The sequence below is a fragment of the Apis mellifera genome, linkage group LG10, assembly GCF_003254395.2.
Source record: "Apis mellifera strain DH4 linkage group LG10, Amel_HAv3.1, whole genome shotgun sequence".
In the NCBI taxonomy this organism is placed as follows: domain Eukaryota; kingdom Metazoa; phylum Arthropoda; class Insecta; order Hymenoptera; family Apidae; genus Apis; species Apis mellifera.
Window position 1 is genome coordinate 5815051 of NC_037647.1, and position 17306 is coordinate 5832356.

General features: G+C 27.0%; 2 protein-coding genes across 3 annotated transcripts in view; both read right to left on the reverse strand.

The window, feature by feature from the left end:
• Positions 1-265: 265 nt before the first annotated feature.
• LOC551726 (inositol-tetrakisphosphate 1-kinase) lies at positions 266-2799 on the reverse strand. The gene is made up of 5 exons (XM_026443397.1): positions 2134-2799; positions 1897-1995; positions 1671-1812; positions 1423-1559; positions 266-1348 (listed from the first exon to the last, which is right to left on the reverse strand). Exons 1-5 carry the CDS (start codon positions 2287-2289, stop codon positions 761-763), a joined length of 1122 nt encoding a protein of 373 aa, XP_026299182.1. The 5' UTR covers positions 2290-2799; the 3' UTR covers positions 266-760.
• Positions 2708-17306, reverse strand: part of LOC100576223 (myb-like protein X) — a 62864-nt gene continuing 48265 nt past the window's right edge. For both annotated transcript variants that reach the window (XM_026443395.1, XM_026443396.1), the window contains 6 exons: positions 12540-12801; positions 12260-12426; positions 3651-6905; positions 3411-3456; positions 3076-3267; positions 2708-2876 (listed from right to left, as the gene is read on the reverse strand). In XM_026443395.1, the coding sequence (XP_026299180.1) occupies positions 2847-2876; positions 3076-3267; positions 3411-3456; positions 3651-6905; positions 12260-12426; positions 12540-12801 (3952 nt within the window). In that variant the 3' untranslated portion in view covers positions 2708-2846. The remainder of the gene's footprint in view (positions 2877-3075; positions 3268-3410; positions 3457-3650; positions 6906-12259; positions 12427-12539; positions 12802-17306) is intronic.

The window sequence follows — 17306 nt, forward strand, 5'->3', positions numbered from 1 at the left end:
ATAAACAAAGATTGATTAAGTTTAAATCTTTTTAAAAACATTGATTATATTTCAAATCTTAAACCAAACCAAGTTAATAATTATATATTAATTACTATACTATTAACCAAGTTAATTTATTAAATAGTTAATAAGTAGTAAATAAATAATAAATAGTTAAATGAAAAATTGAAAAAAAATTGAGATTTATCTCTTTTAATAATTTTAAAATAAAATAAGCAACTTTATTTTAAAATGAAAATATTGTTTAAAGAAAAAAAATATAGTATTCAGTAACCCTTTTATTATATATTTTTAATATTTTTAATGTACAGTTTTATATTTCACAATGAAAATGTAAATTTATAAACATACATTACATACATTAATCCCAGATGTTGTTTATTCAACCACTTATGCAAATATAGTATATAAGTGAAAAGTACAAAATATTCTTTGGCAGTCATGCGTTTCTTACCACAACAGACTAATTTATTAAAAAATTTCGATGTAGGTAGTAAACAAAACTAATTTTTTTTCAGCTTATACTATAAACAAACAATCAAAAAAATTTTGTAAAGAAGCAAGTAATTCTAGTTATAAAAACGCAGATCTGCTATAAGTTTTAAATGCCTCTGAAGGCAAAATTGTATTAAGCTATTATAAAAAAAAGTTTATATTATTTTTTCAAATTATATCGCTTTGTACTTGTTACAATATAGTGAACTGTAATATCAGTTTGATATAATTATTAATCCCTTCAATTTATTCGTTATTCGTATTATTTATTTGTCTTTGTAGAATATTTCTTTTTTTCATCACTTTCAAAACCAGAATCTAAATCATCACTTAAACATTTCTTTAATGTATAACTTTTAGAATGTTGTTGTATATCTCTGTGTTCAATTGATAATTTTTTAATGCAACTTATTAATTGTTGAAAAAAATTAGGATAACTATCATATCCAGGAAACATATTTACATCTATAATTGCATATTTTCCAGTATGATTTTCAATAACAACATCTACACCAACCAAAAGTAATCCAAAAAGTTCTGTAACTCTTTTGACAATTTTTTTTAATATTTCATATTTTGGTTTTACTGTCATTGGAATGTCCTCTTCCGTAAGAATTGACCATTTAGATTTGGAACCGCTCTTACATATATCATGAGAACTAAAAAATATTGTATTTAATGCAGTACAGTCTTTTTCATAAAAATTTTTGAAACTAGGTCTTTCAACTACATGAAAGTTTTCTCCAACTATATATATTTTATAAAGGATTGCATTATGGTTGACAAATTCTTGGGCTACACAAGGAGGCTGACAATCTTTTACACCCTGTTCATTAAAAATTACCATCATCTACAAAAAAATATTTATTATTAATTTTTATAAAATATGTTTTAATATGAATATGAATATATTTAATAAAATACCTTATGTGCATCATTTGAACCCTGAGCGACAAGTGGTTTACAAAGAAATGGAAATTTAATACCTGCCATTTTTAACAATGATATATTTTCAACAATATTTTTACTTTTAATTTCTATAAACCTTGGAGTAAATACTTCTAAAAAAACAAATATACAGGTTAAAATCTATAATTTAAATTTTAAATAATTTTTTTTTATCAAATTATTTGTCAATAAAATTATATTTTAAATTACAAATTTTCATTTACCATTGAGTTGTAACTGTTCTTGCAAGATTTCATAAGATTTATAACGATTTATTAAAATACTAATATTATCCAAAGGATCAATAACTATTATTTCAGGATGTTGGCAGAAATATTCTTTCATTTTTGAAATAATTGCTTTGGCCTAAAAAATATAATTATATACAATTAATTATAATTAATTCTTACAGCACTTTTTATAATAAATGTAAAAAAAATTTGTTCATACATTTTGATCACCATATTCAGCATGTGCTAGTTTATCTGTCATTTTATATATAAAAACATGAAATGGTCCCTGAGGTTCAAGATCAGAATTTATATCAATCTGAAATTAAAGCATCAGTTTTAAAATATTATAATCGAATATAAAATATTACATAAAAAATGATCGTACATAACCTCACATTAGTTTATGTAGTATAATTTTTTAATAATAATATAGAGAAACTTAAAAACTAATTACCATTTTTAATAGAAAACCTTCAGACTCACAAACGGTACAAAAATCATTCCAATTAAATTTCTGTCGCTTTTTTTCAGATATCGAGTAACCAATAACATACTTGTCGCACATTTTTTTTCGTGTTATTTTCTTATATAGAATATAATTTTTATCCATTAAAGCGTATACAGTACATTATTTTAACAATCTTCTTAAGTATGCTATACTTTATTAATATGTTTTCTACGAGATTCTTATATCAACTAATTTCATATTTTTTCCAAAATGTAAGGTTATGTTTGAACCGTTTAAAAAATATTCGTTTACAATATTATTGTACTTTCTCTGGTTGTATACATTTTATATTCAGTTTGTAAAGGATATTCATTTTCTGAAATTTAAACTTCATGCACAAATAGAATTATTGTTATTTATTTTAAAATATATAATAAATGATCACAGGTTAGCGATATTACAATGACAAGCACATTCCACATTATTTATGCTTAATTACACGAAACTTATAATAATTCAATATATAATATAATTATCTAAAGTTATAATTCTATTTACAATATTTTAATAATATTTTTCATCATGTATTTAATAATCCTTTGAAGTCATAAATATTACGAAATATGTCACCGCCGTTGCATCTTCAATTGCAATATTTGCAATGTACTTCATATTGATGATGAATGTAGCATGACGGATTTTTGATCAAATCAGCAATTTTAAATTTCTCCTATGCTTTGTGTAAGAGACTAAAAATAAATTAATAAAATAATATAATTAAAAATATAACGAAATTAAAATTTACTTTTTTTTTAATGAAGATTTAAAATAATATTATAATAACATTTAAATTTAAATAATTTAATTTCTTATTTTTCATTTATATGATATTTTAATGATCCTAATATATAATTATTTTATATATAGTATTTAATGAAATTATTTTACTTTTGAAGATTCATTCCAAAAAGTCAACATTTCTTTTGTAATGTAAATAGGATCGTTTTTGTCAAAATCAACTGTATTTTCTCCATCTGATCGATTTTTTGTCAACATTCGAACTTCTCCAAGAGAATATGAACTGGAACTTGGCATGTATAATTCTCCTTCAGATCGTGAAATATCGGATAAAATGTCGATCTAAAACAATAAAATGCAATTAATAGTAAATTAATAACAAAAAATTAAAAAATTTTTTTGCATATGAACAAAATTGAAAATCAATAAAAATGAACTAATTTATTTTTCTCGGTTAATTGAATAATTAAATCAATTTTTCTTACCTTATTTGAATCTATCGTAGATATGCTAGATATACCATTAGATAATCTAAACATTCAGAAAAAAATTTTTTTATATAATAAATAATAATAATTAATAATATTTTTACAATATTTTTTTTTAATTAATCAAAATAATTTTAAATATAATAATGAAATTGAAATAATAAAAAAGAAATTTATATTTAAAAAACAATTATTTATTAAAAATTTTCTTTTTCAATTTATATGATTATTGTTTACCTATATTCTTGATTGAGTAAACTCGAATAATTGGTATCAATATACGTAGAAGAAAATTTTTTGTCTAGATCATCATATACATTCGATAAAATCCTTTTCTTTTCCAGATTATATGATAGATTATATGAAAAATTATTTTTTATTTTATCATCGATACTCGATGCTTCTGCAATATGCCTAAATTCGTTCATATTCTGTGAAAGTTCTGGATTATTCGATGACGTTTTCGAATAATTTTTTGACGAAGATCGAAGTGATATGCAATTACGCAAAGAATTAGATGACAAAACCTGTGAAAAATTATTATCAAATTGTTCATCATTTTTCTCTGTATCCTTAACAGAATGTAATTCGACAGATTTTTCTTTTTTTAAATCAGGACTTTTATCAAGATCATTATGTTTCACATTTTCAATTTTTTCATCATTTGTCGTCAACGATATTTTATTAATGTCATTTAAATTTGTATCTTCATTACGCAAATTTATTTTTTCATTTACATACATCGCATTATATTTTTTATTTCCATCTGATTCATTAACAATGTTCGATACAATTTTTGGAGAAATTAAATTTTCACTATTGATTTCCTTTTTCTGTATATCAATATCCTTCGAAATAATATTTTCACTATTTCTTTTCACTTCTTCTTTCTCAGAAATATTATTTACATTATCAGTTTCTGCGTTTTTTTTTAAATCAATATTGAAATTTGTTTTATTCACTTGTTCGTCTCGAGTATTTTCATTCTTAGATCGCGATATACTTTGACTACGTTTTAATTCATCTTCCGAATTAGGAATCGATTCAATGAGAACAGAATTTTTTCCATCAGTTTTATTCAAAATATTTTCTCCGTAACATTTAATAGTTTCCACCGCATTAGAATTTCCTTCACTTGGCAGATGTTCCAATTGCAAATCTTCAGATCTCATTTTCTCGTCATTCGATTCCCTTTCTTCAACTATCCGCACCATTTCATTCGAACCTACGTTACTCGAATCTTCGACAATTAACAACTTCAAATTCTCAAAATTTGTCTCGTCCCTTTTCAAGCTTTTCACTATCAACGGTACGATCTCACTTACGTTAAAAATATTCTTTATTTTATCCTCTATCAATCGCGTTTCTTCACGAAGAACGATTAAATTTTTCGAGCATCTCGCCTCGGGTACAACCTGTTTCAAAATATCCGTGCAAACAATATTTTCCAACGTTCCAAGATTTCCTTTTCGATCCTCATCCTCTTTCATCAACGAATTTATCTTCGAAATTGTTCTCTTTCCGCGAAACATCTCGTCATTGATCAATGATTTTGAGATTTCTCCCGTTGTTACTCTCGTGTCATTTCCGTTCTTCGTGTCAATACTTGAAGATTGAGGATAGTTGGAGGAAGTGGTAAGGTTCGAGCTATCGTTTACAATTCGAAATAAACGTGTCTTGTGTTTCGAGGCGTTAATTCGAGCTGTCGTTCTTCCGATATCTTCGTTAGATTCGGATGTTTCTTCTTGCTGGAATTTCTTCCAAACGTTCGATCGTTCTTTCATCAACGAGTTCATGAATCGTGACGGAAATTTACTCGAGATTTTTGCATACTTTTTTTTCGAATCGTGATCTTTTTTTCCAAATATTTTAACCCGTTTCATTTTATTCGCATCCCATTCCTTGCTAATATTTTTATTCCCCGCTGGTACGCGATCTTTAACCGTTGAACTTTTCATCCTCGTGCTTTGTTTCGAGCATTTCCTTTTCTTATACATTTTTTCTTTGCTCAATGATACAGGATCGTACGATTTTTCACCGGTTTTTATCGTTTTATCTTCCACTCGATATTGCTCGAGTTCCGGTCGCGAAAGAAACTTATCGATCGTTCTCGTGGATTGAACGATATTGTTGATTATTTTATCGTAAGACGATAAAACGCCATCCAGTTCATCCACGGCGGGTTCATACAAGGTGTAAAGTTCATCCGATCCTTCCGATTCTTCCGAGGAAATTATACTCAGGGACAAAATGTGATTAGAATCTTCATCATCGATCTGCGACTTTTCCAGTTTCCCATCCTTGTCGCAATATTTTTTAACGATATCGTTGAAACGTTTATCTATCTCCTTGTACCGTTCCTCCTCTTTCTCCGTTCTCCGCTTTTCGTTCCCGCAAACCTCTTTGTGTCTCTTCTTGTTGATCTTGTATATTTGTTCGATTATGTCGCTTGGCAATGGCAATTCATCGTTTATTTTAGAATCTGCCAAAGACAAAGGATATTTATTTCTTCTCTCGTTATTATCTTCTAGAGTTAAAGTCGAATCCTGTTTCGAACAGATCTCTTCCTTTTCACGGTTTCTCGGTTTCTTCGAGATCTGTTCGTCGAATCGTATTTGTCTCTGATCACTTTTCAAAGTTATCTTTGAACTGTCCGCTTCTTCTTTCACAGTTTCACTCTCCGATTTAAGGTTTGATATTTTTTGAACCGATTTCTCGTTAATGGATTGCGTTAATTTAAGATTCATCGTTGATTCAAGATTCTTCGTCATCAAAGACGATTCCTCCGTTTTGTCTTCGATCAATCTTTCGTTGGAACACTCTTTCGACGCGATATCCGTCCTCTCTAATTTTTCAGAAATATCTGTTTTATTACCAATCTCGTCGCCATCCTTCGAGTTTCCTTTCCTCCCATTCGTCGATTTCACGTTAGTACTTTTACCATTATCGTCCGATATCCTCACAACTTTCTCTTTCTTTCTAGGGGAGAGTCCATTCCTTTTGGAAAAATCGTGACAAATCATATAAGTCCCTACGTTTCGATTCTCTTGCGCGAAAGAAGAATCCGGTGATATATGAATATTTTCCAAATTTTGTGTAATCAGTTCCCCTTTTATATTCACCGATGGACCGGCTTGAACGGTAAACGTGCTAATCTTTCTATCTTTCTCGGTTTCGCGTTTGGAAGAACGATTCTCGTCTTTCCTCTTCTCGTTATTTTCACGCGTGTCGCACGTAAAAGGCGCAAGACCGAATTTTCGAACATCGAGCCTTCTCTGCTGCGAGAATTCCTTGTAACGATCGTCGCACGTTTTGAATTTTGGCGCGGAAAGATCGACAATTCTCTTTGTCTTGGCCACGAGCTCCTCGCGAGACGATTGCTGGCTTTCCGTATCGATCCATCCGTTCGCTTCTTGAAATTTGAACGCCACGCGTTCACGGATGTATAATAATTGGTCATTTTCGTCGTCGAGCGGCGCCTCGTCCGTGTATCTGAAACAGGAGTAACACAAGGAGTGTTTTTATATTGATTTTGTTAAAAAAGGAGAAGAGATTTTTAACGAAGTATTTTGGGAAAATTTCGAGCGATCGGTTAATAATTTAATGTATATAAAGGGATGTATAGCTAAATGTTAATAGAATATCAGAATAGAAAAAAATATAGAAATATAGAGAAAAATGTTTGGCAATTATTTGGTATATATATAAAGAAAAATTTTTCCTTTATATATTTGCATATTGCGTGTATATTTTCTGTATCTCTTTGTACTTTTTTTTAGCAGTTTCTAAAAATATGATAAAAAAATATTGCGTGTATATTTTCTATGTCTCTTCGTATTTTTTTAACAGTTTCTAAAAAAATATTTTATTCTAAAAAGATAAGTACAATAAAGTATATTATTTTTTATAATAAGAATTAAATAAAATATTGAAAAAAAACAATTCCTGCCAATACATGAGTTTAAAAAGTATTTGGAAAATAAATGTAGAAAAAATAAGCAGATCAACTATTAAAGATATGTATTGCGTGCCACCTTCTGTCAGATTATATTCTTCTAATACAAAATAGAATTTTTGAACAAAAATTTTATAATAGAGAAATTTGGATCTTAATTTTTTTCTTAAATATCTCGTTTATTCTTCATAATATTAAAAAATGTTACAAAAGAAGAGCTACATTTTCTTCAATTTTTCCATAGATGAATTTACAAAAAACATATTAAACTCAACTTTATTTTTTAAAATATTTCATTATATATCTTTTTATAATCCTACTATAGTATCTCATAATTCTATATATTTCTATCTCTCAAATATCTACATTCATTAATTCTTACAATTAAGAAAATTGTTGAAAAACTTAGATATACAAAAAATGAATACTACGATAGGTCAGTATGTGGAGATAAATATTTCAAAGATAAAAATAAATAAGTACATAAATTCGGATTGGATTCAGTTATCATAGCGCCCCCGCTGGGGGTTTCGCGCGAGTTTTATCAGAGGGGGGGCGCGGGACCGCCGTTGACACGGGTGGGGGCCCGAGTCAACGCAAAGGCGGTCCAAAGGGGTGGTGACGCCGGTGTGGCCCCGGCGTCGCCGAAAGCATTTCGGAGGGGATTGTCATTCGCCCCACCGAAAAATAATAGGCAGCGCGTCGAGAGCACCGAAACAGTTTAAGTGTTTCGTTGCTCTCGAACGCGATATCAGGCCACCGTGGGGGTTTTAGCCGGTAAGAGTCCGGCACTACCTCGACCTTCTCCCCCAAGGGGGTCGAGGTGTCCAATGAGGATTTCCCCCACGTAAAAAAAAAAAAAAAAAAAAATAAATATTAAATACTAAAATTCTTAAATTTAATACAATCAGACAAAAATTTTTCTATCGCTCAGGGAATTTCGAACTTAACATTTCTTCTCGAATATCTCGTTTATTCTTCAGAATATTAAAAAATTTTTCGAGCGATCTTCTATAGTATCATGTTCTTCTAATACAAAGTCCACTTTTCGGACAAAAATTTTTCTATCGCTCAGGGAATTTCGATCTTATTCTTCTTTCTTAAATATCTCGTTTATTTTTCATAATATTAAAAAATGCTTGGAATAAAAGTTGAATGGTTTCGAAAGGGCTATCTTCTAGTGTCCTCAGTTTTTTCGTAAGTGGACTCATAAAAAAATTATCGACGTCAATTGTATTTCTTTAAATGGAATCGTATAATTTTTAATGCATCAGTTGATGTATCGTTGTATTCTCCATAAAAAAGTTTTAAGGCACATATAGGAAAAAACCATTAGTTCAAAAGATATTTAATTAAATTTAAATATTTTTTAAACTATAAATTTTTCGCTATATAATATGCCTTAATACTTTTTTATAGAGAATGTCGAGATACATTAACTGGAATATTAAAAAGTGTATACTTCTATTTAACAAAACAATATTCAATCTCATAGATCGTATACGCTTCTATATATAAAAAAATAAATAGCAGTGGGATGTATCTCCCTTTGAAGCATTTTTTAATATTCTCAAAAATAAGCGAGATATATTTGAAAATACTATTCGGATACATATTTTTTTTTATCCATATTCCAATACTCCTACTATCCATATTCCTTAATTCTGAATATTCCCGTGTTCCTAAATTCCTATATCTTTATTCCTTTAGATTTAAGTAAACTGTTGAAAAACAATAATTATTTTCCTTAGTTCTGAATTATATTCCTTAGTCCTGAAATTTCCTGTGTGCCTATCATCCATTATCCATACTCCTATTATCCATATTCCTATTAACCCTGTCTATTCCTGTTTCTACATTCCTTATTATCCATTTTTCTTAACCCTGAAAATTCCGTCGTTCCTATCCTCCTATCCTTCCTTATTATCCATATTCCTTAATCTTAACCATTTCCTTAATCTTGTGTTCCTATATTCCTCTGTCCATGTTCCATAATCCTGAAATTCCTGTGTTCCAAAATTCCTATTATCCTTAGTCCTTTAGTATTAAGAAAACTGTTGAAAAACAATTAATGAAGAAACAATAAGAAAGGTAAGTATAAACAAGGTAAGTAAAGGTAAGTATTTTAAATAAATTATAGAAAAATTTCGAAAATCTTTTGTAAATAAACATTGGAAATGTAAATAAACAGACCGAGAATGTAAATAAACATTGAAAATGTAAATAAACAAACCGAGAATGTAAACAAACACTGAAAATGTAAATAAACAGACCACTGTTTGTAAACAAATCGAAATTTTGACGCCAGAGCTTTAAAATTTCGAAAAATTTTTACAAATAAACATTGGAAATGTAAATAAACAAACTGAGAATGTAAATAAACACTGAAAAATGTAAATAAACAAACCGAGAATGTAAATAAACATTGAAAAATGTAAATAAACACTGAAAATGTAAATAAACAAACCAATGTTTGCAAACAAAGCGAAATTTTGACGCCAGAGCTTGAAAATTTCGAAAAATTCTTGTAAATAAACATTGGAAATGTAAATAAACAAACCGAGAATGTAAATAAACACTGAAAAATGTAAATAAACAAACCGAGAATGTAAATAAACATTGAAAAATGTAAATAAACAAACCGAGAATGTAAATAAACACTGGAAAATGTAAATAAACAAACCGAGAATGTAAATAAACACTGAAAATGTAAATAAACAAACCTATGATTGCAAACAAAGCGAAATTTTGACGCCAGAGCTTGAAAATTTCGAAAAATTCTTGTAAATAAACATTGGAAATGTAAATAAACAAACCGAGAATGTAAATAAACATTGAAAAATGTAAATAAACAAACCGAGAATGTAAATAAACATTGAAAAATGTAAATAAACAAACCGAGAATGTAAATAAACACTGGAAAATGTAAATAAACAAACCGAGAATGTAAATAAACACTGAAAATGTAAATAAACAAACCTATGATTGCAAACAAAGCGAAATTTTGACGCCAGAGCTTGAAAATTTCGAAAATTCTTGTAAATAAACATTGGAAATGTAAATAAACAAACCGAGAATGTAAATAAACATTGAAAAATGTAAATAAACAAACCGAGAATGTAAATAAACATTGAAAAATGTAAATAAACAAACCGAGAATGTAAATAAACACTGGAAAATGTAAATAAACAAACCGAGAATGTAAATAAACACTGAAAATGTAAATAAACAAACCTATGATTGCAAACAAAGCGAAATTTTGACGCCAGAGCTTGAAAATTTCGAAAAATTCTTGTAAATAAACATTGGAAATGTAAATAAATAAACCGAGAATGTAAATAAACATTGAAAAATGTAAATAAACAAACCGAGAATGTAAATAAACATTGAAAAATGTAAATAAACAAACCGAGAATGTAAATAAACACTGGAAAATGTAAATAAACAAACCGAGAATGTAAATAAACACTGAAAATGTAAATAAACAAACCTATGATTGCAAACAAAGCGAAATTTTGACGCCAGAGCTTGAAAATTTCGAAAAATTCTTGTAAATAAACATTGGAAATGTAAATAAACAAACCGAGAATGTAAATAAACATTGAAAAATGTAAATAAACAAACCGAGAATGTAAATAAACATTGAAAAATGTAAATAAACAAACCGAGAATGTAAATAAACACTGAAAATGTAAATAAACAAACCAATGATTGCAAACAAAGTGAAATTTTGACGCCAGAGCTTGAAAATTTCGAAAAATTGTTGTAAATAAACATTGGAAATGTAAATAAACAAACCGAGAATGTAAATAAACACTGGAAAATGTAAATAAACAAACCGAGAATGTAAATAAACACTGAAAATGTAAATAAACAAACCAATGATTGCAAACAAAGCGAAATTTTGACGCCAGAGCTTGAAAATTTCGAAAAATTGTTGTAAATAAACATTGGAAATGTAAATAAACAAACCGAGAATGTAAATAAACATTGAAAATGTAAATAAACAAACCGAGAATGTAAATAAACATTGAAAAATGTAAATAAACAGACCAATGTTTGTAAACAAACCGAAATTTTGGCGATATTTTTTTAATACTTACCTTTTCCATACCTACCTTGCATACTTACCTGTTCCATGTCATTTTTTAAGTTTTTTATTCTTTTTTTCAACAGTTTCCTTAATTCTAAATACTTACCTTTATACTTACCTTTTTGAATAAGTGCCATTTTTCTGCATTATTAAATATTGCCTCAAATAAAAATTAAATTGTTTCAAAATAGCTTTTATCCGATGTTATATGTCTTTTTTTGTAGGTGTGTAAAATAATTACGAAGTTCAATTTAATTTTTTTAAATAAAATCATATATTTTTTAATAAATCAATCCTTATATCTTGTTATTCTCTATAAAAAAGTATTAGCCCATAATAATTGAAAAATTATTAATTTAAGAGATGTAAAAATGTAATTAAATATCTCTTAAACTAATAATTTTTACCTATAAATTAGTTAATATTTTTTTATAGAGAATAATTTGTTATATTTATTAATGTATTAAAATATATATACGATTTTATTCAAAAATAATAATTTGACTCTTATCCTCTTACACGATTATCTACAAGACTATAAATAACATCAGAATATACTGTTCTTGAAACCATTCAATATTTATATGAGACATTTGTCGTTACGTGTGTAAACAATCATCGATCAAAACATCAGATGTTATAAAAAGATTAGACATCTTCTATAACATAATAATAATACCACATTATTAATACATTAATAATATAACATTAATTAATTAATATAATTTAAATTAATTAATAATTTAAATTATATTATTTTTATATATTCATTATTATTAACTTAATAATTATACTTACATAGTTGTGCATTTTTGTAAACGACCAGAACTTGTAGCCATGCTTATTTCTTTCATTTGAATCTCGGCATCTTTGATCAATTTTTCTACGTTTTCTAAAGTTGCCAATGTTTCTGGACTAAGAATTGGAGAAACTGGGAGCGTTGTCGCGGATCTTTTGGTGTCAAGCTGAAAAATATCAAGAATAATATTAAAATACAAAAATTATTATATATAACACGGGAAGAATATAAATGAATAAAATTAAATTGAAAATAAATTATTGAAAAGTAATGTCTTACAGGCTCATCGTCGATAACTCTTGAAGAAAGCAAAGGAATTTTGTTTCCACTTCTGGTGGTCTTCGTTTTAGATATGGAACATCTGACGCAACTTCTTCCGGACTGAATTTCCTCCCTTTGCCGCGCTATCGGCACACGAGTTTTGCAATAACAATCGCACGCAGAATGCGAATACGAGTGCATTTTTGAATGACAAGAAGGGGGCAAACGAACAGGCGGATCCGTGCACAAATCCAGATATTCCAAAACATCACGTTTCTTTCTGAAAATAAAACAAAAAAAGATATTTTGTATATATTTTTCGTATTTATGTATCAGTAAAATTTATATTACGATATATCTTAAAAAAAATGTATTATTTTTCATCCGAAAATTAATACGAAAAAGAAGAGAAAATTGTTTAAATGGTATAAAATTATGATATAATCATAAATAAATAATATGAATAATTTGATTAATATAAATAAGCTTTTATAAATTTTTAAATGCTAAAAATGAAACGAATGAAATGAAAATATCGAGAGAATAATGCAGAATATAATTAATTCAATTTTTTTTTTTTAATTTGGATACAATATTAAAATTTGCAAAATCGAATTAACTTCAAAATTATTAATAAAATTTTATTATTATTGAACTTAGAAAAATGTGTTCAACCTTAAATTTATTTTAATTAAAGTAAAAAAAAAAGAGAGAAAATATCAATTTATTTTTAATTATATATTTAAATTTAATTCTAATCTTTTCGTTTTTAAAAAAATTAACAAATTACAAATCATTTTCACTCCCAATAACGTTATCTACGATTCGATGCAAGAAGAAAGAATGTAAGACGTCACAGTATAGTGGTGAAACAATGAAAAAGAAGAAATCTAACGGGAAGCCATCCAGAGAGGCAAGTTCAAGAACCGATGACAATAAAGTTATGAATTCTTTCTTTCGAACAGGGGTGGTTGCCCTCGTGCTTCCACCTCTTCCTTCGAACGAAGCAGAAAATCAAACCGACCCGTGCATTACGCCTTCTACATGTTCCTGGCCACGCTAAGAAATATCTATGTATACGTAGTAATATCGATCCTTAAAGAGAGTAGCTCCTTTCTCTCCGTTATCGATTCGTGTCGTTCATCGAATTAACCAATTCCATTCCATAGCGAAGCATGCGATACTCTTTTTTTGAATATTTCATTATTTACTTTGAAACGTGTCGCGAAAATTGAAAATTTTTTATCTTTTTCCTATTTCCTTTTTTCGAATATATAATAAACGCACGTTAAAGGTAATACTTTTGTAAAAATAACTCGTAATGATTAATATATAAAATCATATATATATATTAAATGCATGCAATGTTTTTCTCTGTGAATTTATTTTAGCAATATTTTAACATCGAGAGGAAATGTTTTTTAATTTATCCGTACACTGACATGTATTATTTGAATACACATATGAAATATTCATAAGATGAAAATGTGGAGAGGATAAAAATATTTTTTTTTTTTACATTTATCAAACTAATCCTTTTGGATTCTTTCTAATAAAAGAAAATGTTAAAATAATTATGATAATAAATTTAATACTCTTAAAATAATAATAAATTAAATTATTATTATAATTACAATATAATACGTATAAAAGAATGAATTCGAAAAAGCAAAGAAATATTTTGGAAAATACTTTGGAATCGAGTTTGAGATTGAAATTTTTCAAAGTTGAAAATTGAATCTGAAATGGTAAAATTTTAAACCTCGTTCCCCATTCGAGCAAGATAAAAATTCAAAATAATTCACAGACTTTAATAACACGATTTCGACACAGAAGTGCATTAATATTTATCGTCGTATTCATATCCGACGATAGAAAAATCGAGATAGAAAATTATCGATTAAATTCTTGCCTGGTTGAATAATGTATATAGACATCACGGTCACGTAATAAAAATCTTCCCTTGTTTTCTTACAGCTATTATCATTAATTTACCTCGCCTGATTCGCGATAAGGTAAAATGAACATAGAGGGAGATTTGTATCTTTTAAAATTCTATTAAAACTTTTACAATTATTTCAACAATTAAAACTTTTGCCATCTTCCAACTATCTATCCTTTGAATTTTTCTTAATTATTCTTGGTATGCATCGTATTTTTCAAAGGAATCATATATTATGTTATTTGTGTAATTATATTTCTGTAAATTATATATAAAGATAAACAGATGTGTTTATGTATATTAATTAACTATATACACGAACGTTCATGTGAAAAATCTCACAATGTAACTTTATCACTATTCTCAACTAACATATATTCCAACAATATTTGCAAATATTCAAAAGGAAATTGAAACACTAATTGGATAAATTATTTATTTTTCGAAATAAAATAAGTGGCGAGAAATGACCATTTTAAAAATAAACAGAGAAATTTTAATAATATTATTTCTTTATTTTGAAGTGATGAAAAATTTTTAAGTTGAGAAAATTGTAAAAATTATATCTAAAAAATAATATTGTAGATATTTCTTAAATAAGTTTGAAATTAATATTTTATTATATGTGTTATTCGTGATTCACATTCCTTATAAAGTGAATGTTATTTTCTTAGGAAAAATTCTTGGATTTTCCCACTTCATAATGAAAAAAAAATTTCACTATCAATTTCTTGTAATTTATGTACTCTTTTCCTTCCTTTTACCAGAAATTCTATCTTATCCATTTCTGACAAAATGTGAGACATATAAAATAACAGAAAACGGATCATTTTATAAATATTTGCAAACAGATATTAAACAGAAAAATCTATTAAAATAAGAATTAAATGATTAAATTTCCAAGTAAATTTTCAATTAATCATAAACACTTTCTTTCAAAATTGTATAATTTTTTTTAATTAATATTTTCTAATTTAATGCCAAAAAATTTTTACAAAACGTTTTCTTTTCAAAATGTACTCCCACTTATTTTAGTATCAAAATAGTTTCCAAAAAGCTGTAATAATTTTCGAAAAGTCGAAGAAAGGTGACGTCGATGCACTTTTATCGGATTTCTTGCTTTAATGCTTGGAAACTTCGTGATCAATAAAAGTACGTCAAAACTACGTAATTCGCGACATCCTTTAAAGTCGATGGATCACCGCTGATGATGCTATTGCACTAGGTGACTCACCTGAGCGTGGGATCCAAACCACTTTTGTTTCACTACAAATGGATAACTGTTTAATGATACTAGTATTGATCGATCACAAGTTATAAATGAAAAAGATTATTTTGACATAAAAGGAAAGATCGAAGGATAATTTATTTGCCATATAACTAATGAGAATACCAAAACTAAAAAGAGAAACCTATACTTTCTAAAAACAGATTTTTATAAATGTTATTATATATATTAGATACCTTGTACATATCTTTAAATTTAAAGTAACAATCTTTAAGGATTGGAGAGAAACTTTGCAATTTTAATCATTTTTCTTTAATGAAAAAATAAAGGAGGAAAAAAAAGTTCCTAAAAAAAATTTTCTATTCTCAAAGTAAGTAGTTACACGAGCATGAAAATAAAAATAGACAATAAGATACAGTGTGGGAAGTGTTTTGTTCCATGGAGAACAGCATGAATGAAAGTGCTTATTTAAATGTCTCAAAGTAGAGTTTGGAAAACTAAAATAATAACTTTAAGGGAATTACAATTATATCCTCTTAATGATGCTTTAAAATTTAGGATTACAATGATCCAGAAATTTATTCAATTAAATTGATATCTGAAAAAAATTTATTTTCAGTCCAAAGTAAATCGATTTACACCAAAATTTAATATAATGAATTATATTAAATTTAAATAAGATTTAATTTAAATTGTAAAATATTATTTAAAATAAATTTAAATTTATTCGTGATATTTACATTTATCATGAAAATAAAACTAATACGAGAGAAAAAAAATATACGATATAACATATTCATTTTTCGTAACGTTTTCAACATAAAATATGCAAAACACGTGTGGAAAATACATATTTTGCATAAAAATTCTAACAATAACACACAGAGACTGATATTTTCTTCGCCAGTTTAATAATTCTAATCTGTAATGAAAAAATGATCGCAATACTTTTTTTGCTCACACCCTGTATAAGATAGAATTCTGATAATCTGATATCCAATGGCACATATACGGCCATAATAGTATCCTACGTCATTCGACAACACCAATAATCAATTAAGGGTGCTTCAACCCCGCTACTCTTCTCGAATTTATTATTACCATACTAGAATAAAACGGAAAAATTAAATTTCTAATAAAGAAATGTGTCGAAAAGACGATCGAATCGAAAGTTCATCCAAAAGACGTGGCAAAAGTTAAAAGTTGATTATTTTTAAAACCTAACCTAATTTATATATATATATATATATATCCGTTTATTTTTACGCAAAACGTATCATAAGAATAAAATATAATAAAAATAATTACAGAAAACCGAAATTACTGAAATTTTTTATATCGATCATAATCATTTTTACAATCTTTTTTGCCTGATAATTATTAATTAATTATAATATATAACGATAATATATAACGATTAATTTCATTATTTATTATCATTTATTTATACTATTTATAAAAAGTATATAATCTAAGAGAACAAGAGAAAAATTAGAAGAAATAATTAGAAACATTTGTATTCTATTTTCCTGAGGGAAATTTAAATAAATATATCGTTGATTAAATTGAAATATTATACATGTCACAAATTTATCCAATTGTTCTTACTTTTCTT